At 39.9% G+C, this 17,668-nt stretch overlaps 1 protein-coding gene and 1 pseudogene across 1 annotated transcript in view; both read right to left on the bottom strand.

Moving 5' to 3' along the window:
- Nucleotides 1–7,469: 7,469 nt before the first annotated feature.
- megf11 (multiple EGF-like-domains 11) overlaps nt 7,470–17,668 on the bottom strand; it is a 208,907-nt gene continuing 198,708 nt past the window's right edge. Inside the window, exons 24-26 of the mRNA XM_088340142.1 lie at nt 17,555–17,602; nt 15,205–15,411; nt 7,470–11,175 (exon numbers count right to left, since the gene is read on the bottom strand). Of these exons, the coding sequence (XP_088196268.1) occupies nt 11,000–11,175; nt 15,205–15,411; nt 17,555–17,602 (431 nt within the window). The 3' untranslated portion in view covers nt 7,470–10,999. The remainder of the gene's footprint in view (nt 11,176–15,204; nt 15,412–17,554; nt 17,603–17,668) is intronic.
- Nucleotides 11,459–11,590, bottom strand: LOC148362670 (U2 spliceosomal RNA; annotated as a pseudogene).

Below are 17,668 nucleotides of genomic sequence, written 5' to 3'. Positions count from 1 at the left end.
AAGTATAATCCTGTAAAAATGAGAGTAACAATCTTTCTTCGGCAAAAAAGACAGTTTTGCAACTTTTAAGTAAAAATAATCAGATTTTACCATAACAGTAAGTGAAATTGATTTAAACTGTTAAAACTTAAGCATCATGTTTGGTAAAATTTAAAAAAAAAATCTTGACCTCAACTATTTAGAACAATGCTGAATTATATTTTTACTTATTCATCAAATTAAGTGGAAAGAGAAAAAAAACCCTCAGAGAGTAATAAACACAGCCCAAAAGATCATCGGCTGCTCTCTACCGAGTCTAGGCGATATTGACGGCTTGCAACATGTTCCAGAGCCATTAACATTATGAAAGACAATTTAACTCATTGACCCAGTTGAACAGGCTCAGAGACAGCCTTTTCTCCAGGTCCATCACAACCCTAAACAAGCACACAAAACTGAAAACATATCTTGCGACTTGTTTTTTTTCTTCTTTTTTTTGTTTGTTGCTAAATGAAACAGTGAATATATATATATATATATATATATATATATATATATATATATATATATATATCCTACTATTGCACAAAAACTGAAAATATATACCTTGTTATTGTTAAGTTATTTTGGTTCTTTTAATTGTTGCTGCTTAATATCGCTGTCAAAACCAGAACAGAAGAAGAAACCATATGCGTAATGTTACTCACAAGTTTATTTAAATAAAGAGAAAAGTCAGCGCCAGCGATCCGGTGTTCGCTGCACGCGGGAAGCAAGCCGGTCACAGCATCGGAGCGTGTTCTGAATGCGGAAGTGGATCTTCCGGAGCGGAAGATCGTAGCGTAGTCAGACAGAAAAACAGGTCGTTAACTGGGACGGTATATCAGAACGTGGTAGGGGTCAAAAAACGGGTCGTAGCAGGAGACAAACGGGTAAATCAGGAACAGACAAGTGGAAAACGGGTGACAAAAACGGGACCAACGGGAGTCAGAGTCAAAAACGCTTGCCTTGTGAAAACAGAAGTTCGCTGACGGACTGACAAGGGGCGAGTGAAAGCACTGAGCTTAAATAGGAGGGGGAACCAATCAGGTAACCAGCAGCAGCTGGCGCCAAACGAGCAGGCACAGGTGAGTGCAATAAGTAATCATGACAATTGCATTTCTTTTCATTGCACTATTAATACAACGCACTATATTTTTTTTCATTCAATATTATTCGGTGGTTCGCGCCCCGGCCGAGTCATTCCTAAGACTTAAAAAGTGGTCGGCGGCGCCCTCTGTTGGCTGCGGCTGCATCGGCTCGCTACAACGGGTCAGGTGCAATCGACATTTCGTTCTGTGTACATTGTTACACAGAATGACAATACAAGGAAATTATTATTATTATTATTATTATAACTTGGGGCAGCTTTCTACGCACTGCGTGACAATTATTTATTTGCCTATTCATCCTAATGGTCTTGTCCTTTTTCGCTTTAAAGTCTTTATTACATGTTGACCTTGGAGTACCACGTCTAATATCGTTGCATACAATGTTTCACACTGATATCAATGACATCAAAGATAATTAAAGTATATTCAATTTAATTCAATTAAATATGTTATTCTATGGATTGAGGTTTTTTTTACCACTATAAGGTGCTAAATAATGCACAATGTCCCAACAAGGTGAGAACTTATCCATTGGATAACGATTATTAAGTGCCAAGGGCCACAGTTGGGTGCAAATTCCTGAAATAGAATAGAATAGAATAGAATAGAATAGAATATATTTTACCTTTACTGTCGTTGTTACAAAATTGGTTGAACATATTGTGACAACAAAATTGGACGTGGCACTCCAGTTTCACATAGCAAATTTTCTCGAATTTCAATCAATCACAGGTTAATATATTTTAATAACAAAATGGTTGTATGCTTGAAAACACTGTAGTAAACTTCAAATCGATAAATTGTCAATTTAAAGCATCAAGGCCCAATTTCTTTTATTTAAATGTCGAGTACGACCACTTTGTTTCCAAAACGGGGCCACGTTCAGTTCTTTATGACTGTTATCATCAAACTAAAGTCTCCGTTATAGCGTTTACCAGAGCTTGTAAGCATTAATGAAACCATTAAAAATTAACACTGTTTTCAGCAAGCTCAAGACATTAAGCGGAGAAAGTCAGTATGAAAGAGCTGACTTCAGGCAGTTGTTGCGCTGAAAAATGATAATGGCTTTGTGTTGGTCTCTGCGGTCTTAAGAAAGTAAGAGAAAAATACCGCGCGGTTATTAACGGACAACAGTGGAACATAAAAATCGGATGCATTCATTAGCTGCAGTTTTGCGTGATTTTGGAACACGGCGTCTCGCAACGTCTGAGTTTGTTATAGTAGACATAAATAAAATTCAGGATAGAGGAACAGAAGGACTGATAAAATCATGTCAGATTTACTATATAATTACTGGATAAAGTGTATTGTTGTGTAAACTGTAACCTCAAAATATTACTTTTGGATCTTGAACCAAACAAAGGAACTATGCATATTAGTTACAGAGAAGAAAATAAGTATATGAACACCCAACAATTTTGCTATTTCTCCCACTTTGAAATCATGGAGGTGACTGAAATTTTCATTGTGGGTGCATGTCCAGTGTGATAAACTAAAAAGAAAAATCCAGAAATCACAATGCATGATTTTTTAACGATTTATTTGTGTGATATAGCTGCAAATAAATATTTGAACACCCGTGTATCATTTAAAATTCTGACCCGGAGAGACCTGTTAGTCCGCCCATTTGATGTCCACCTGCACTCCATGTATCATATGTATCATCCTGAATCAGATGCAACGGTTTGAGGTCGTTAGTTGCATAAAGACACGTGTCCACCCCATACAATCAGTAAGACTTGAACTTCTAACATGGCGAAGACCAAAGAGCTGTCCAAAGACACAAGAAACAAAATGTTGTGTCTCTAATAGGCTGTAAAGGGCTACGGAGCAATTGCCAATTAGCTTGGTGAAGAAAGGTCCACTGTTGGAGCAATCATTAGAAAATGGAAGAAGCTAGACATGCAAGATATCACCTTGTGGGGTCTCAATGATTTTAAGAAGGGTGAGGAATCAGCCCGAAACTACACGACAGGAGTTGGTCAATGACCTGAAAAGAGCTGGGTCCACAGTTTCCAAGGTTACTGTAGGTAATACAATAAGACGTCATGATTTGAAATCATGCATGGCACGAAGGTTCACCTGTTTAAACCAGCACATGTCAAGGCCCGTCTTAAGTTTGCATATGACCATTTGATTGATACAGACGAGTCATAGGAGAAAGTTTTGTGGTCGGATGAGACCAAAATATAACTTTTTGGTGATTATTCTATTTTGGAGGAAGAAGAATGAAGAGTACAATCCGAAGAACACCATCCCTATGCTGAAGCCTGGGGGTGGTAGCATCATACTTTGGGGCTGTTTTTCTGCACATGGAACAGGACGAGTGCACTGCATTAAAGAAAGGATGACTGGAGCTGTGTATTGTGAGATTTTGGGGAACAACCTCCTTCCCTCAGTCAGAACATTGAAGATGGGCCGTGGCTTGGTCTTCCAACACGACAAAGACATGAAGCACACAGCCATGAAAACCAAGGAGTGGCTCCGTAAGAAAAATATGAAGCATGGCCGAGCCAGTCTCAGACATGAACCTCATTGAAAACCTTTGGAGGGAGCTCAAACTCCGTGTTTCTTAGCAACACCCCAGAAACCAGAGTGATCTAGAGAAGATCTGTGTGGAGGAGTGGGAGATCCCTCCTGCAGTGTGTGCAAACCTGGTGAAAGACTACATGAAACTTTTTACCTCTGTAATTGCAAACCAAGTGTACCGTACCAAATATTAATATTAACTTATTTGCAGCTATATTACACAAAGGCGTCGTTAAAAACATCATGCATTGTGATTTCTGGATTTTTCTTTTTAGTTTATCTCTCTTACAGTGGACATGCACCTATGATGTCAATTTCAGACCCCTCCATGATTTCTAAGTGAAACAACAAAATAGCCGGGTTAAAATACTCCCAGATCGAGAAATTTGCATTTATTTTAGAGAAGATGAGCCTCGCCTAAGGAGAGCTGATATTACAAGGATATGATAATCATACAAGAATTTTCGCAGGTATATAACAAGTTTTACATTTTTAATAAGTTGTCTTCTAAATGCACTTCACTCGAATAGACCAAAGTATGAACTGCAGGAATATTATATTTCTTTTACGGAATGATTTCTTTAAATTAACAATCATGATTTTAGTACCGATACAAAAGGATCATTCCCTAAACTCCACTATTATCCATCCTTACAATAAATGTGTTTAAGAAATGCACTCTGGGTAGATTCACAAGAGAAAAAGTCAATGAATAGATTTACCATAACTGATAACAAATAACGTTTCTTTAATAACGAAAAAAAACAGATGATTTCTCTTTTTACCACATGATATTTGTAGCTATCGGTCAGATAACAGCGCTTCTGTTCTTTTTGGTGAAGTCGAAATTTGAATTTACAATCTTATAGAGCAAGAGAAAGAGACAACTTCCCTTGAAAAGGTTCCACAAAAGTACATCTCACAAGAAGATCAATTCAAAGTGTTGGCATTATGTACATCAGTGGGTACTCTTTATGTGTTCATGCCAATCTTTTTTTTTTCAAATGTGATTTCTACTGTCACATAGATTAAACTCACCATCACTGATAACAGAAATCAAATATCCATAAAAATACCAAACGAGAAAGTCGAGCATAACCCTGCTCGACACCCTGTACAGACATTTGCAAGGAAAAGTTCTGGCACATCGAGAGACAACACGAGATCGAGCAAGATGGTTAATGAGGAAAAAATGGAACCTGGAGTTTTTGACATAAAACTCTGCTGACCTGAATTGACAAACTTTGTTTACACCGAGCCACAAACAAAGCGCTTCACTACGAGAGGCCATTTGAGAGGTAAACCATATTTTCTTTCACATGTATCATCATACTCTCACACATGCACAACTATACTCTCATACAGATAGTCATACCCATGCACAAACTACTATACTACTTTAGCCTATTACAATATTAGGCGCCCGCTTTGAGACTGGGAGGTCGGTGGTTCGCGCCCCGGCCGAGTCATTCCTAAGACTTAAAAAGTGGTCGGCGGCGCCCTCTGTTGGCTGCGGCTGCATCGGCTCGCTACAACGGGTCAGGTGCAATTGACATTTCGTTCTGTGTACATTGTTACACAGAATGACAATACAAGGAAATTATTATTATTATTATTATACTCTCATACACACACTACTATGTTTTCACACACATTTTACAATACTCTACACATATGCTACTTGTCAGAACCAGAACAGATGATAGACCCAAACGCGAGGAAGTCATGTGCGGGGAAAAAAAACAACAGCGATCCGGTGCTCGCTGGGCAGAAGGAGCAAGGAGCTCAAGGGATCGGAGCGTGGTCAGTATGCGGAAACGAGTGGGGTTGCCGGGACGGGCGATCGGAGTGTGGTCTATGTGCAAAAACGGGTCAAGTAGCCGGAGCAGGAGATCGAAGCGTGGTCGGTGGGCAAAACGGGTCAAGTAGCCGGAACGGATCGGGAAGTGAGGGAAAGACGAGTAGGATACACGTGAGGACGGGACAGATGGGAGCCAGAGTCAAATAGTGCTTGCCTTGGGTATCTGGAGGTTCGCTGACGGACTGACAACGAATGAATGAGAGCGTTGAGTTTAAATAGGGGGGGAACCAATCAGGCAACGAGCAGCAGCTGGCCCCAAACGAGCGGGCACAGGTGAGGGCAATAGGGTACTTGGGTACTTTTGGTAACTGTGATGGTGCATACTGATCAGTGTGCATATGTTGTACAGTTTGACATCAAACTGGAGTTGCTCACAGTATAGCAGTATGTGTGAGCGAGTATAGTGGTATATATGAGAGAGTATAGTAGTATGTGTCAGTATAATGGTGTGTATATGTTTGAGAGTATTGAAGTGTGTATGAAAGTATAGTGGTATGTTTGAGAGGGTATGGTAGAGTGTGAATGAGAGTATAGTAGGATGTGTGAGAGTAGTTGGTGTATAAGAGTATTGTAGTATTGTGTGTATGAGAGTATAGTAGAAGGCTATCTAACCTTTGTGTTACTAATTATTGCAATGGGAACCCAGTTTGATATGCATTTCTAAAATAACAACTTATTATTTCATTACTATAATGTTATAGATAGGTTAATTATTGGAAGTAGTGTTAAATAGACTTAGTCAAAAACTATATTTTTTTATAACAGAATTTACGATGATCCAACACTAGTGAGCTATTATCAAAACAGGTCTGCGAGCACCTGAGCTGTCCCTAGGGGGCACCACATTGGAGACCCGTGGGATAGTATGTATGAGAGTATAGTAGTGTTAGTGCGTGGGTATGTTTGGTTAGTTGGATCTCTTAACTACTAGGGTTGTTGGGGAATCATTTCCTGTGGTGTGTCTGGAGCAAGTAAAGCCTAGTGGCACCCATGACTGAGAGTTTAGTTGTGCATGCGAGAGAATATGACGTTATATTTAGGGAGCAAGTGTGATTTTCTTTTCAAATGGCCTCTCATACATTACGATGACCTCATTCATTATAGCAGAGAAAAGAACCCCAGTGACTTACAATATTTCGTAGCAATGTTAAAAAATTTAAAAAAATCATTGAGTTCATGTCCTTTTATGTGTAACACTGCAGTCGATCTCGTCATCTACATCCGCCACGTGTTGCTTGTACACCAAGGGTGGGTAAAGTGTTTGGACCATTTCCTGCCCCAGTCTTCTTTATCTTGGCTCACACAACAAATATACATATTTTTTATCCTGTACACCATATGATTCCAAAACAATGAATTATCAAAATAGTGATACTCTTCTTTATGGTATTATATAATGGGGTAATTTCAATATGACATGAAAATCTTTTTACATGGGATATTTTCCAGTGAAATTAACACTAGACAGGTTTATGTACACTATGTTCAAACCCGTACATGTTCATTTTACACTTTGTAGTATTTTTCTTTTCACTGACCTTGTAATAATTTGCAACACTATAAAGCAGGGGTGGACAAACTTTTTGAGTCACAGGTTGCATGTTGTTAAAATATTTACCCATCTATTGATACAGTCTTCAATCCAATTTCTCTACAATACATATGGGGAAAAAACTTCGAATGCTGTATGTGAAATAATGTATAGTGTAATAATTGTTTCATAGATATTTTTGCACATTCCATTCAGACAAAAAAAAAGAAAAATAGATCAATCTTTTATAGAAAAGCAGTGACAATTTGCATTCATAATATATAAATACATAAATATATATATCTATATATCTATGTATATATGTATACATACATATATATATACATATATATATATACATATATATATATACATATATATATATATATATATATATATATATATATATATATATATATATATATATATATATATATATATATATATATATATATATATATATATATATATAAATTGGTTTTGAAACGCTCAGAGTTAAAGCTAAGTAAGAAATTATGTTTATTTTTGAATAACTACATTTGGAAAAACTCCAAAAGCGATATAGCAGGCTCAGATTTATTTTCCATTAAATTGAATAAAAATCCATCCATTATCTGCACGGCTTATCCTCAGTAGGGTCGCGGGAGTGCTGGAGCCCCCCCTGAACTGGTTGCCAGCCAGTCGTACGGCACACAGAGACATACAATTCACTTGCTCATTCACACCTAGGGACAATTTAGACCGGTCAATTAACCTGACATGCCTGTTTTGGAATGTGGGAGGAAACCGGAATGCCTGGAGGAAACCCACGAAATCCTAGTGAGAACATGCAAACTCCACACAGGAAGGCTGGTAGCTGGATTTGATCCCATGACACCCTTAACTGGTTCCCAGCCAGTCGCAGGGCAAACAGAGACATACAACTCACTCGCTCACTCACTCCTAGGGACAATTTGGACCGGCCAATTAACCGGACATGCATGTTTTTAGAAGGTGGGAGGAAACCCACGCAAGCACAGTGAGACCATGCAAACTCCGCTCAGGGAGGTTCGATCTCTTGACTTGAGAACTGAAACGTGGACGCGCTACCCACTAAGACGCCATGCTGACTTTGATTAATACATTTTTAAATCATATGAACACATGATAAAAATAGCAAGTGAAGAAAAATGTGACCAGCCCTTTGAACAATAGAAACATTAGGGGAAAGAGTGGAACCAAATACACACATTTACATTAGTAGTACCTTTTATTTACCATTCTATACATATACCATTATGTTAATAACATTTTTTGTTTGGCAGGCCATATAAAAAAAGCCTGATTGGCCGCATGTGTCCCGCGGTCCACAGCTTGCCCACCCCTGCCGTAAAGTGTTGGATTAAAACCAGTTTGATAAAAAAGGGACACTTTGAAAGTATTATGAAACTGATTATTAGCATTAAAAAAAAATCCATCCATTGTCTACATTGCATTTCTGGGTAGAGGGTGCTATTTCACATATTTTACAAAACCCCATGGGGGAGTTGCAATTCAAAAGAACGACCCCTCGGATTGATCACTTTGATTGAAAAATCTTGGCTCGACAAATTTACCGTATTTTCGGATTATAAGCGGCACTTAAAAACTCAAACTTTGCCCAAAATTCGTAAATGCACTTTATAGTGTGGTGCGCCTTTTAGACAGTAAATGCGATAAACAAAATGAGAAATGCATAATTACAACTAATATACTTCTACACACGGTAATGGTTTATAAATACATCAATTCTTTTTAGTTGTGAAATCAGACTTCCTAATATAATCTCACTCCTACTATAGTTTTAATTTCATGGGCGTAGTTCTTTGCTGACAAACAGCCAATCAAAGAAAGGAGGTGTGGCTTAGACAGTGTCAATCACACACATGAATAGATTATCATGAGACGTCTCGGAGAAACAGGCGACTATAATGGGACAGTGTGTGGTATATCACCACTATTTGCTGCGATGTGCCGTGCAGCCAAAAATGAGTGATAAAAAACACAAGGACAAATACAGACTACAGTGACTACAGAAACTCAAAGTGACCGAACCACACCATTTTTCGCTAGGTTTTTGGTTTTGGGGGTACCGTTTACAGCAATTATGTCAGCTCCCACTAGTCGAGGCTCATTCTATGTAAAGTAAATGCAAATTTCTCTGACTCCAATTTATTAAATTAAAGGCAAGTTTTTATTATATTTGATGTAGTTCTGCTTATGATTTAAATCAATATTTTTTAAACGTTAGTAGGTTTTTTTCAACTCTCAGGAGGCACTAAGTAATACACACTGTCCCTTTAAACAATTTTCTTTTTTCAGTAAGATAAATTTGCTTCCTGTGCCTGCTGTGTGGTTGTTTTTCCTCGGGCGCTGTGCATGTTTTTTTTCTTTGCTAGACTGTATTACATTCCAGGCATCACAATATTTTTTTCGAATTGCAAACCCCCCTTAAAAACTTCTTCCTTTGGCCTTTTTATGAAATCAAACATGGCCCCCGAACACAAAAGCTTTCCCACCCTAGCCGCACATAATAAATCCTAAGCCCTGTACGCTGACGCAACAGTTACTCACATCAAGCGCATTTCACCCTTCAATAAAGCAAAGTGAAGGACGACACTTCCCTTGTAAATAACCTATCCATCCAATCCAAGAGTTGCAGCCTTTAAGGTATTCCCAAACAGATAATCTTTTTCATCTAGGCACAAAACATGTAGTGTTCCTCCTCACAATTGTGCAAACATATTGCAAAATATTCACGCGCCGGTGGACTTGATGAATTTAGTCTCAAAATCGATCCATCTGGCTTTTTTCCTCTAGAGCTGTGATGTCATTGAAGGAACACAACACTTTCAAAATGGCGAATCCCATTAAAACAACATGAGAGGCAGCTCCGAAACAGACAGCTATTGTAGTGAACCACTGATTTTCTGATTGGAATAATTGGAACTTTGCTTGCCCTGTCACTGGGGGTCTTGTGACTGTTTTGTCGCGGTTGCGTGCTTCGGCCTCCAAAAGCTGAGTGGGGTAAGTTTACCAGCCGCCGTTTCAGTGTACGTTTCTTGTTTGACTCCTTTTAGGTACATGATTGTTGCTTCTTGTTTGTTTTATGACGTGTGTTTGGTTTCATTTTTTTCTGGCTAGCTCCCAGATAGCATCGGGGCTGTTTTGTTTACTACTGGTTGGCGCTCGTTGGTTTCCCTCAATTGTGTTGTTTGGCTGGCTATCCTGGCGTTAGCACCAGTTTTGCCGTGTCATTTGAATCATTCCCGACCTGATTCACATTTATTTCCGTAGGCGCCTTTTGTTTTTGGTTCCTTGTTAGCCAGGCTGTTCACCAGCCTCGCGTTTTTCGCTTATCGGTTCCAGTTCGCCCCCTGTTGGTGGCTCTCTATGAGTACTTTTTTGTAGTTAGCCCCTTTTTGGCTGCTCTAGAAGATCATGCTTTAAAAAATCCAGCCTGACCCAATCCGGGCCTGCACAACTGCATCCACCTGCTACACAATGCCTAGGCATTCTTCACAAAAACTCGCCAGAACTTTGACCAATTAACACGCAAGCCAACAGGGTGACTGACGTGGTAGGGTTCTGGTGTTCCTCCAATGACGTCACAGCTCAGAAAGACAAAAACGAGACATGCTGTCTTCAAAATGCATTATCTCATGAATTGGTTATACTGATGAAACATATTGTATATATGTACTACTTCATCACATTTCGCATGTTTAAGAATTTGGGAATACCTTTAACCCGCCTCGGTAGATCCACATCCAGATACGATCCATTTAGCAGAAAATATAAAATTGGTGAATGATTGCTGGTGAGGTGAGTGAGCTTTTCTCCTTTTGCTTTTTTTCTCTCTGTGGCTGTCATGTCCTTGTTGACCACGTGGAGACAAAACCGATGAGGTGTTTCCAGCGTCAGTCAGCCCCTCTACAGGAGGGAGCTGGGGTCCTCCGGGTGCGGGGATGAGGACGTGTGCGTGGGGCTGTGGCGCATGGGCAGAATGTCATAGTGGGTCGGGATGTGGCCGCGGGTCAGGTCGTACGGGTTCTGGGAAAATCCGGTCGCCATCCCGTTGGGCCCCTGCAGAACACTCACCGCAGGCTCTGTGATCGTTTGGGATGAGAGGGGAAGGGCAGTCATCAAAATGGAACTAATTTTTACGGCACAGCATGGACTTGTATTGTTTTGGGTGTCATACCGTCAGTGACCAGAAGATGGGGGGGGGGGTTTAGGGGTTTTAAGGGTTATTTAGCTTGTTCATAAATCATTATCCATTATCCGTTATCGGTCAGTTCATAATACGCTACAAAGCCTAGGAGCCGGGACACTTACTCTCAGCCAAAAGGCCAAGCTAAGGTCCTAGCCCTAAAGCCTTGCCGCGATCATTGCGAATGCACCGTTCCCGGAGGTACTGCAATACCGGGCCGTTGCGTGGAGTGGACAGAGCAAGCTCCTATGCCATCTCCGAGTTGCAAAAATCAAAGATCATAGCTTTGTGACATCATAAGGTAAAGATAAGGTCCTAGCTTTACAGCCTTATTATATTGCGTTTTGGCAGAAGATGGCTCTAACGCACCAAAGGTTATGCGTCAAAAGGCAAAAGAACATGCAGAGAAGCGGCAACAGCATACTCACTAACACTACTCTTTTGTGTGAGGTGGTCCCTTTTCTCCCTTTAAAAACGCCTACAGAGCTTATATATACAAAAAGAAATCTACAGTTTTTAGATTTTTTTTAAACAATAACAACAAATCTTGGCTTGTGACTAAAATTTTAGTATACAGCTCCTTTATCTTGAAGTCTTTGTGCGTTAATAAACTGCGTTCACATTAGATTTCCGTTTTGGTAAAAGTTTGCCACTTATATTCTGGAGACGGATTGTGTTTTCCGCATAAGAGTGAATGGTAAAGACAAGACCTAACGAAGCGCTTTATTATGTGCTTCCCTCTTACTTATTCACACATACACACACCAATAGCGGTGTCAGCCATGCAATGCACCTACCTGCTCATCGGGGGCATTTAGCATTTAATACAGATGTGCCAAACAGGCGGCCCGCGAAACAACGCTCAGAGAAGCGCAAGAGAAAAACGAACTGCAGGTTGAAATATGTCCACTTGATGTTGCCAAAGCCAGGTGTATCTCACAAAGACGCTGTACTTGTATTGCTTTCTCTCTCTCTGGTGCTCTCTTCCTCCCCTTTTCTCTCACTCTCTGTCTCTCACTTTCTCTCTTGTCTCTCTTGTTCTCTTTCTTTGTTCCTCTTTGTCTCTTTCTCTCTCTCTGTCTTTTTACCTTCTTTGCTCACTCTTCCTTTTTTACTTTTCTCTCTTTCTCACTCACTTTCCCTTCTCTCTTTCTCCCCTTCTCCCTTTCCCTTCTTCTCTTATCTCTCCTTTTCTCTTTCTCTCTTTCTATTTCTCTTTGGATTTCTTTCTTTCTCGTTCTTTCCCCCTCTCTCACTATTTCTCTTTTCATCTCTTTTGTTTCTCACCTTCTCTCTCTCTCTCGCATTCTTTTCTCTCTCACTTCCTCCTTTTCTTTCTTTCTCCCACCCTCACTCTTTTTCTTTCTCTCATTTCTTTCTCTCTTTTTTTCCTTTCTCTCTAAACCACTAGCCCGGCCCCCGAGAGAATGTCTGTTCTATTGTGTCGCCCCCGAGTTAAAATGAGTTTGACACCCCTGATTAAGTTTAAAAGAGCTAGGAATCGAACCTGTGACTTCTCAGTCCCAATACGAGTACACTACCTTCTCATCTGAGTTGGCACGCAACGGAATAAACTCCTCGAAACTACACAAAATCGTGGGTGATACTAGCCTAGTATTTTCACAATTCTGGAGGGAATTATTCTCCTAAACAAATTCTAATACACATTTTGACATGTGTTCCCTTACTCTTCGTAGGACCAACCACAAAAGATGAATTTCTTAGAAGTTTGGACCGCTTCAAACTATTCTTTTACTTCAATATTATTCTTAAGTTTAGTTGCATCTCTATTGAACCATTATTAACCCAAGACATGTTACAATGTAATAAAAAAACTTTTGAATTGTCAGAAAACATTACTCATCATCTCATCTCATTAGCCGTACCGCTTATCCTCATAAGGGTCGCGGGGGGGCTGGAGCCCATCCCAGCCATCTCCGGGCAGTGGGCAGGGGACACCCTGAACTGGTTGCCAGACAGTCGCAGGGCACACAGGGACAGACAACTCATTCGCTCATTCACACCTAGGCCAATTCACCTGAAATGCATGTTTTTGGAACGTGGGAGGAAACCGGAGTGCCCGGAGGAAACCCACGCAAGCACGGGGAGAACATACAAACTCCGCACAGGAAGTCTGGAGCTGGATTTGAACCCACGACAGGTTCCCATGACATGAACTGTGCCGCACAAGCGCTAACCACTGCTCTGCCGTGCTGCCAGAAAACATTACTATTTGTTTTTAAAACTTTTTATCACGTTAACAAGTATTTGACCTGTTTTACTTTTGAAACATGAACAATGATATTTCAACTAAGCAGATTCTGTTTATATTACATGATTTTGCTATTTATAGGCATACTTTGTTTGAGCTTCGCCTATAATAATTCTAGTAATATTTAAAATGGAAAAATGTCTGCCATTAGACAGAAAATGTTACTTGGACAATGATTATTTTACTTTTTTTTAACTACATTCCACTCTCTTTTTTCTAAACTGATTTTTGCTCAGTTTAAATACAAATAATGATTGGCTTGTCAATCCTTTTATTTATTTTTGTATAAAAAATGAATTGATTGTTTTATGATTTTCTCTTTTGGTTTATTAACATAAAACTTGTTAAACGCAAGATAAAGTTCAGAAGAGTAACTTTAAAGCTCTTCCACATAAGAAATTGAGTTTTGAACTAATACTGCCCATCCTGGCAGAAAAGTGAAACTGCACCCAACTGTCCTACCTGTCCACACTTGGAAGGATGCATATTATCAGATAGAGGGCCCAGATATTTGGAAGAGAAATAGAGTTTAAACAAGTTGGGCCAGAGGCTTACAGGACTACCCTTTGTGTAGCTAAAGCAGGAGTTTGCTGATTTTGATGATAAACTATTAAGTTAAAATTGTATTGCAAAGATATTTTTGGTTACAAAGTAGCTTTAACCTTGTATCAAGAAACAGAACCCTGATGTATAGAAATAATTTATAAAACGAAAAATACATATATTATCTATTTTATAGTTTCATTTAACACCATAAATGTTTGATTTCTTCTTATCAAAAAAAACACTCAGTTGAACATTGACAAATGTAACATCCCCCAGAGTGACTCAGTCAAAAATTTAGGTGTCATATTTGACCCTGATTCGTCCTTTCAAACACACGTTAAGAATATTACTAGAACAGCTTTCTTCCATCTTCGCAACATTGCTAAAATTTGCCCTATGCCGTCTCAGTTGGATGCGAAGATTATAATTCACGCGTTTGTTACCTCCCGTCTCGATTACTGTAATGCAGTACTCTCCGGTCTCCCGAAGTCCAAAATCAAGAGCCTTCGGCTGGTACAAAATGCTGCAGCAGGGCTTTTAACTAAGACAAGAAAGTTTGATCACATTACCCCGATTTTAGCTAATCTGCATTGGCTCCCTGTTAGCTTAAGTTGTGATTTTAAGGTTCTGTTGGTATTATACAAAATCATGCATGTACTTGCTCCCTCATATCTTTCGGATTTAATTTCCCCCTATGTTCTGGTCCGGAGCCTTCGCTCTGAAAATACTGATCTACTAGTGATCCCAAGAGCCAAGAACAGATCCGCAGGTTCGAGAGCTTTCTCCATTTGGGCCCCAGTGCTGTGGAATGCTCTTCCCCCTGAGGTTCGATCTGCAACCTCAGTGGAAATGTTTAAATCTAAACTTAAGACACACTTCTATTCCATAGGATATGAAACCTATATTTTATGTTAACAATATCTGTGTATTATTTGCCCTCATGTAGGTTTTAGATCAGGGGATGGTGTAATAATAGTCTGTGGTTTGCAATAATCTGATGTCTGTGCAACCCTTTGAGACACGTTGTGATTAAGGACTATACAAATAAACATGACTTGTATATAACTTTTGTAACCGAACATGTCCACATCGGTTCAAACTCCTCACCGACATCGAAGATGTTCCCCCTGGTGCCAGCGAGCAGGGTGGCGGTGCCCCCGAAAGGTACTTCGCGATGTGAGGGGGACTTCATCTCTACGTAGCTGCCCTCGCTCTGTTTGCATGGCGGTCCCGTCGGGTCCCTGATGGTGGCGTAAGGGTTTTCAGTGTTGAGGGAGCAGGAGTTGTTGTTGCACATGGAGCTCTTGATGTAATCTGCCATAGCAGAGACGAGCACAATCAGTCATGGTTTGTGAAAAGCCACGGTCGCCGGAGCGTAGCAGTACGAGCAGAAGAACAGTAAAACCGCTTAGCCTTTTTTGGAAAGTTACACTTCTTTCACCAAGGGCGGGATAATGGCGACGTAAAGTAATCAGGGTGGAAAGAGGATGACTCATCTTATCCATAACGGTCGCATCAGTCCAGCTACGAAGCCTCAATTATGGTCCACGCCGAGGCTACTTCAGACCACTCTTCACACTTTTGGGTGTGAGAGAGCAAATAATGTGTCTGGCATCCAGCCAAAGAGGGTAATTACAATTTGAATAAAACTGCAGCTCATGATTGTCTTGAAAAAAGTCTGGCAGTGTATTGCCACTTGCGCTTGACCGAAAATGACACCCAAGGGTCCAAAGGTTCCACCTTTCCACTTCCAAATGGACAGTATTAGTTAGTGCTTCCTCGAGCTTAAAACACTTATTTAATTAAAAAAAAAACAATAATGATATTAGTAAGAAGGAAAATATGTGTCCCATATAAATATTAATACCGTCTACCGCCTAAAATGTGTCTCCCGCCCTCAGTTACTTTAGAGTATTAGGTTAATTTTAGGTTGTTTTTGTCCTTAATAAATATTTATAAACAAGGTGCTAGCAAAGTTATTTTCTGAAAATGTCACAAAATACTGCAAATGAGTACACCAATGTATTTACCTTCAGAGCAGACAGCGCTGGGCAAGGAGGAGTGTGCGGTATAGCTTTGCCCATTCCTACCGCTCACCCGATCAAATTGCTCAAGGTGCTTTGCTAGAGATTCTGGGTATTTAAAGTATGTAATGTGGCTTTTCATCATAAAGTGCCCCCACAATGAACATAGATTGTTTGATGAGCTTCCGTATAATGGATTATTGAGTAATTACGGCCCAAACTGGTAATGTTGGTGTGAGACTGTGACTGTTAACTGTAGTTAAAATTGTATTCTGTGTATACTGGGAAGAAGGGACTGTCTGTGCTTCACAAGTGTGACAATCAGCTCAGTATGAAACAATATATTTTAGTAAATGCGCAATGGAAATTTAATCTCTGAGCCATATGCACTTAGGATAAGAGCCATAGGTTCCCATCCTTCCACTACACAGTACAGCCAACTTTAGTCATCAAATAACACACGCTCCCCCTTTAGGCCAGGGGTGTCCAATCTTTTGAGAAAGTGGGCCAGATTTGGTAAGATAAAAAATGTGTGTGGACTGAATTTTCAGCTTGAACTTCTTGGAACAGCCTTTAATAAATTCACCCGCCGTGAAAGGTTTACAGTGCTTGGCGATCAGCGGCATTTTCATTTGATTCAGGGTCTTGTGTGTGCCGTTAAAGCAACTTCCAGTTGCTTCACCTTTTCACAGCGTTCGTTTCCAGTTAGCTTTTTAGTAGTCTGCATGCTTTGTCTCCCAGTGCCTCTTGATATTATATTTTTTGAAAACCGCCAGTCTCTTGGCAAATTAGGCAGACCCAATTGTTATGGTTTCGATGAAAAAGATCCTCCATTTTACAGTGGTCCTGGGAGCAGTGGCCCACACAGTCAAATGTCCTTTTTTTATTTACAGTCACAATGTTGGAGATGGGGTGAGCTACAATTTTCACAGAAAGCCAAGGGCAAGGTGGCCAAAGGGCTGATGAACCGGTGATTTTTTTTTTTTTTTTGTTTGTTTTTTTTTGGTACAAATTTATTTTATATCGAGGTCAACATTACTGACGGGCCACATATTATTTGTATTATGACAGAAGCCGCAGGCCAGTAAAAATGTGATCACGGGCCATCATTTGCCCCCGGGCCGGACATGTCTGCTTTAGGCGAAAATTTCAATAAAATAATAAAACCAAAAACGAATTGGTTTTTAAAATAGCCTACTTGACACTTTATACAAATCAATATCCTATTATCTAGAGGACCATTTTTCGAATTCGAAATGAACCATTATTTGCACCCACCCCTAGTTAAAACTAGTATAGAACATGCTTGTCTAGAGATTTTGGTTTTGCAACTTGACTCGCCCTCCCAAAGGACAAACCTCAATTATTAGAGCTGGGGAAGGCAAACAAACACATGCATGGGGGTGTGGTGATGCTGAAAATGAATTATTTACCTTTTCTGGATCCTCTCAGAGTCTGCATCTCCCCCTGTTGAACATCTGCTACAAAATGTCAAAACATGAAAGTAAGACGTTGCATAATTCACGAAATCTGTAGCTAACTTTTTG

The sequence above is a fragment of the Urocampus carinirostris genome, chromosome 7, assembly GCF_059441175.1.
Source record: "Urocampus carinirostris isolate Australia breed hairy pipefish chromosome 7, RoL_Ucar_1.0, whole genome shotgun sequence".
Classification (NCBI taxonomy): domain Eukaryota; kingdom Metazoa; phylum Chordata; class Actinopteri; order Syngnathiformes; family Syngnathidae; genus Urocampus; species Urocampus carinirostris.
Note: the sequence above shows the minus strand (reverse complement) of the source record. Positions and strands in the feature narration are given on the sequence as shown.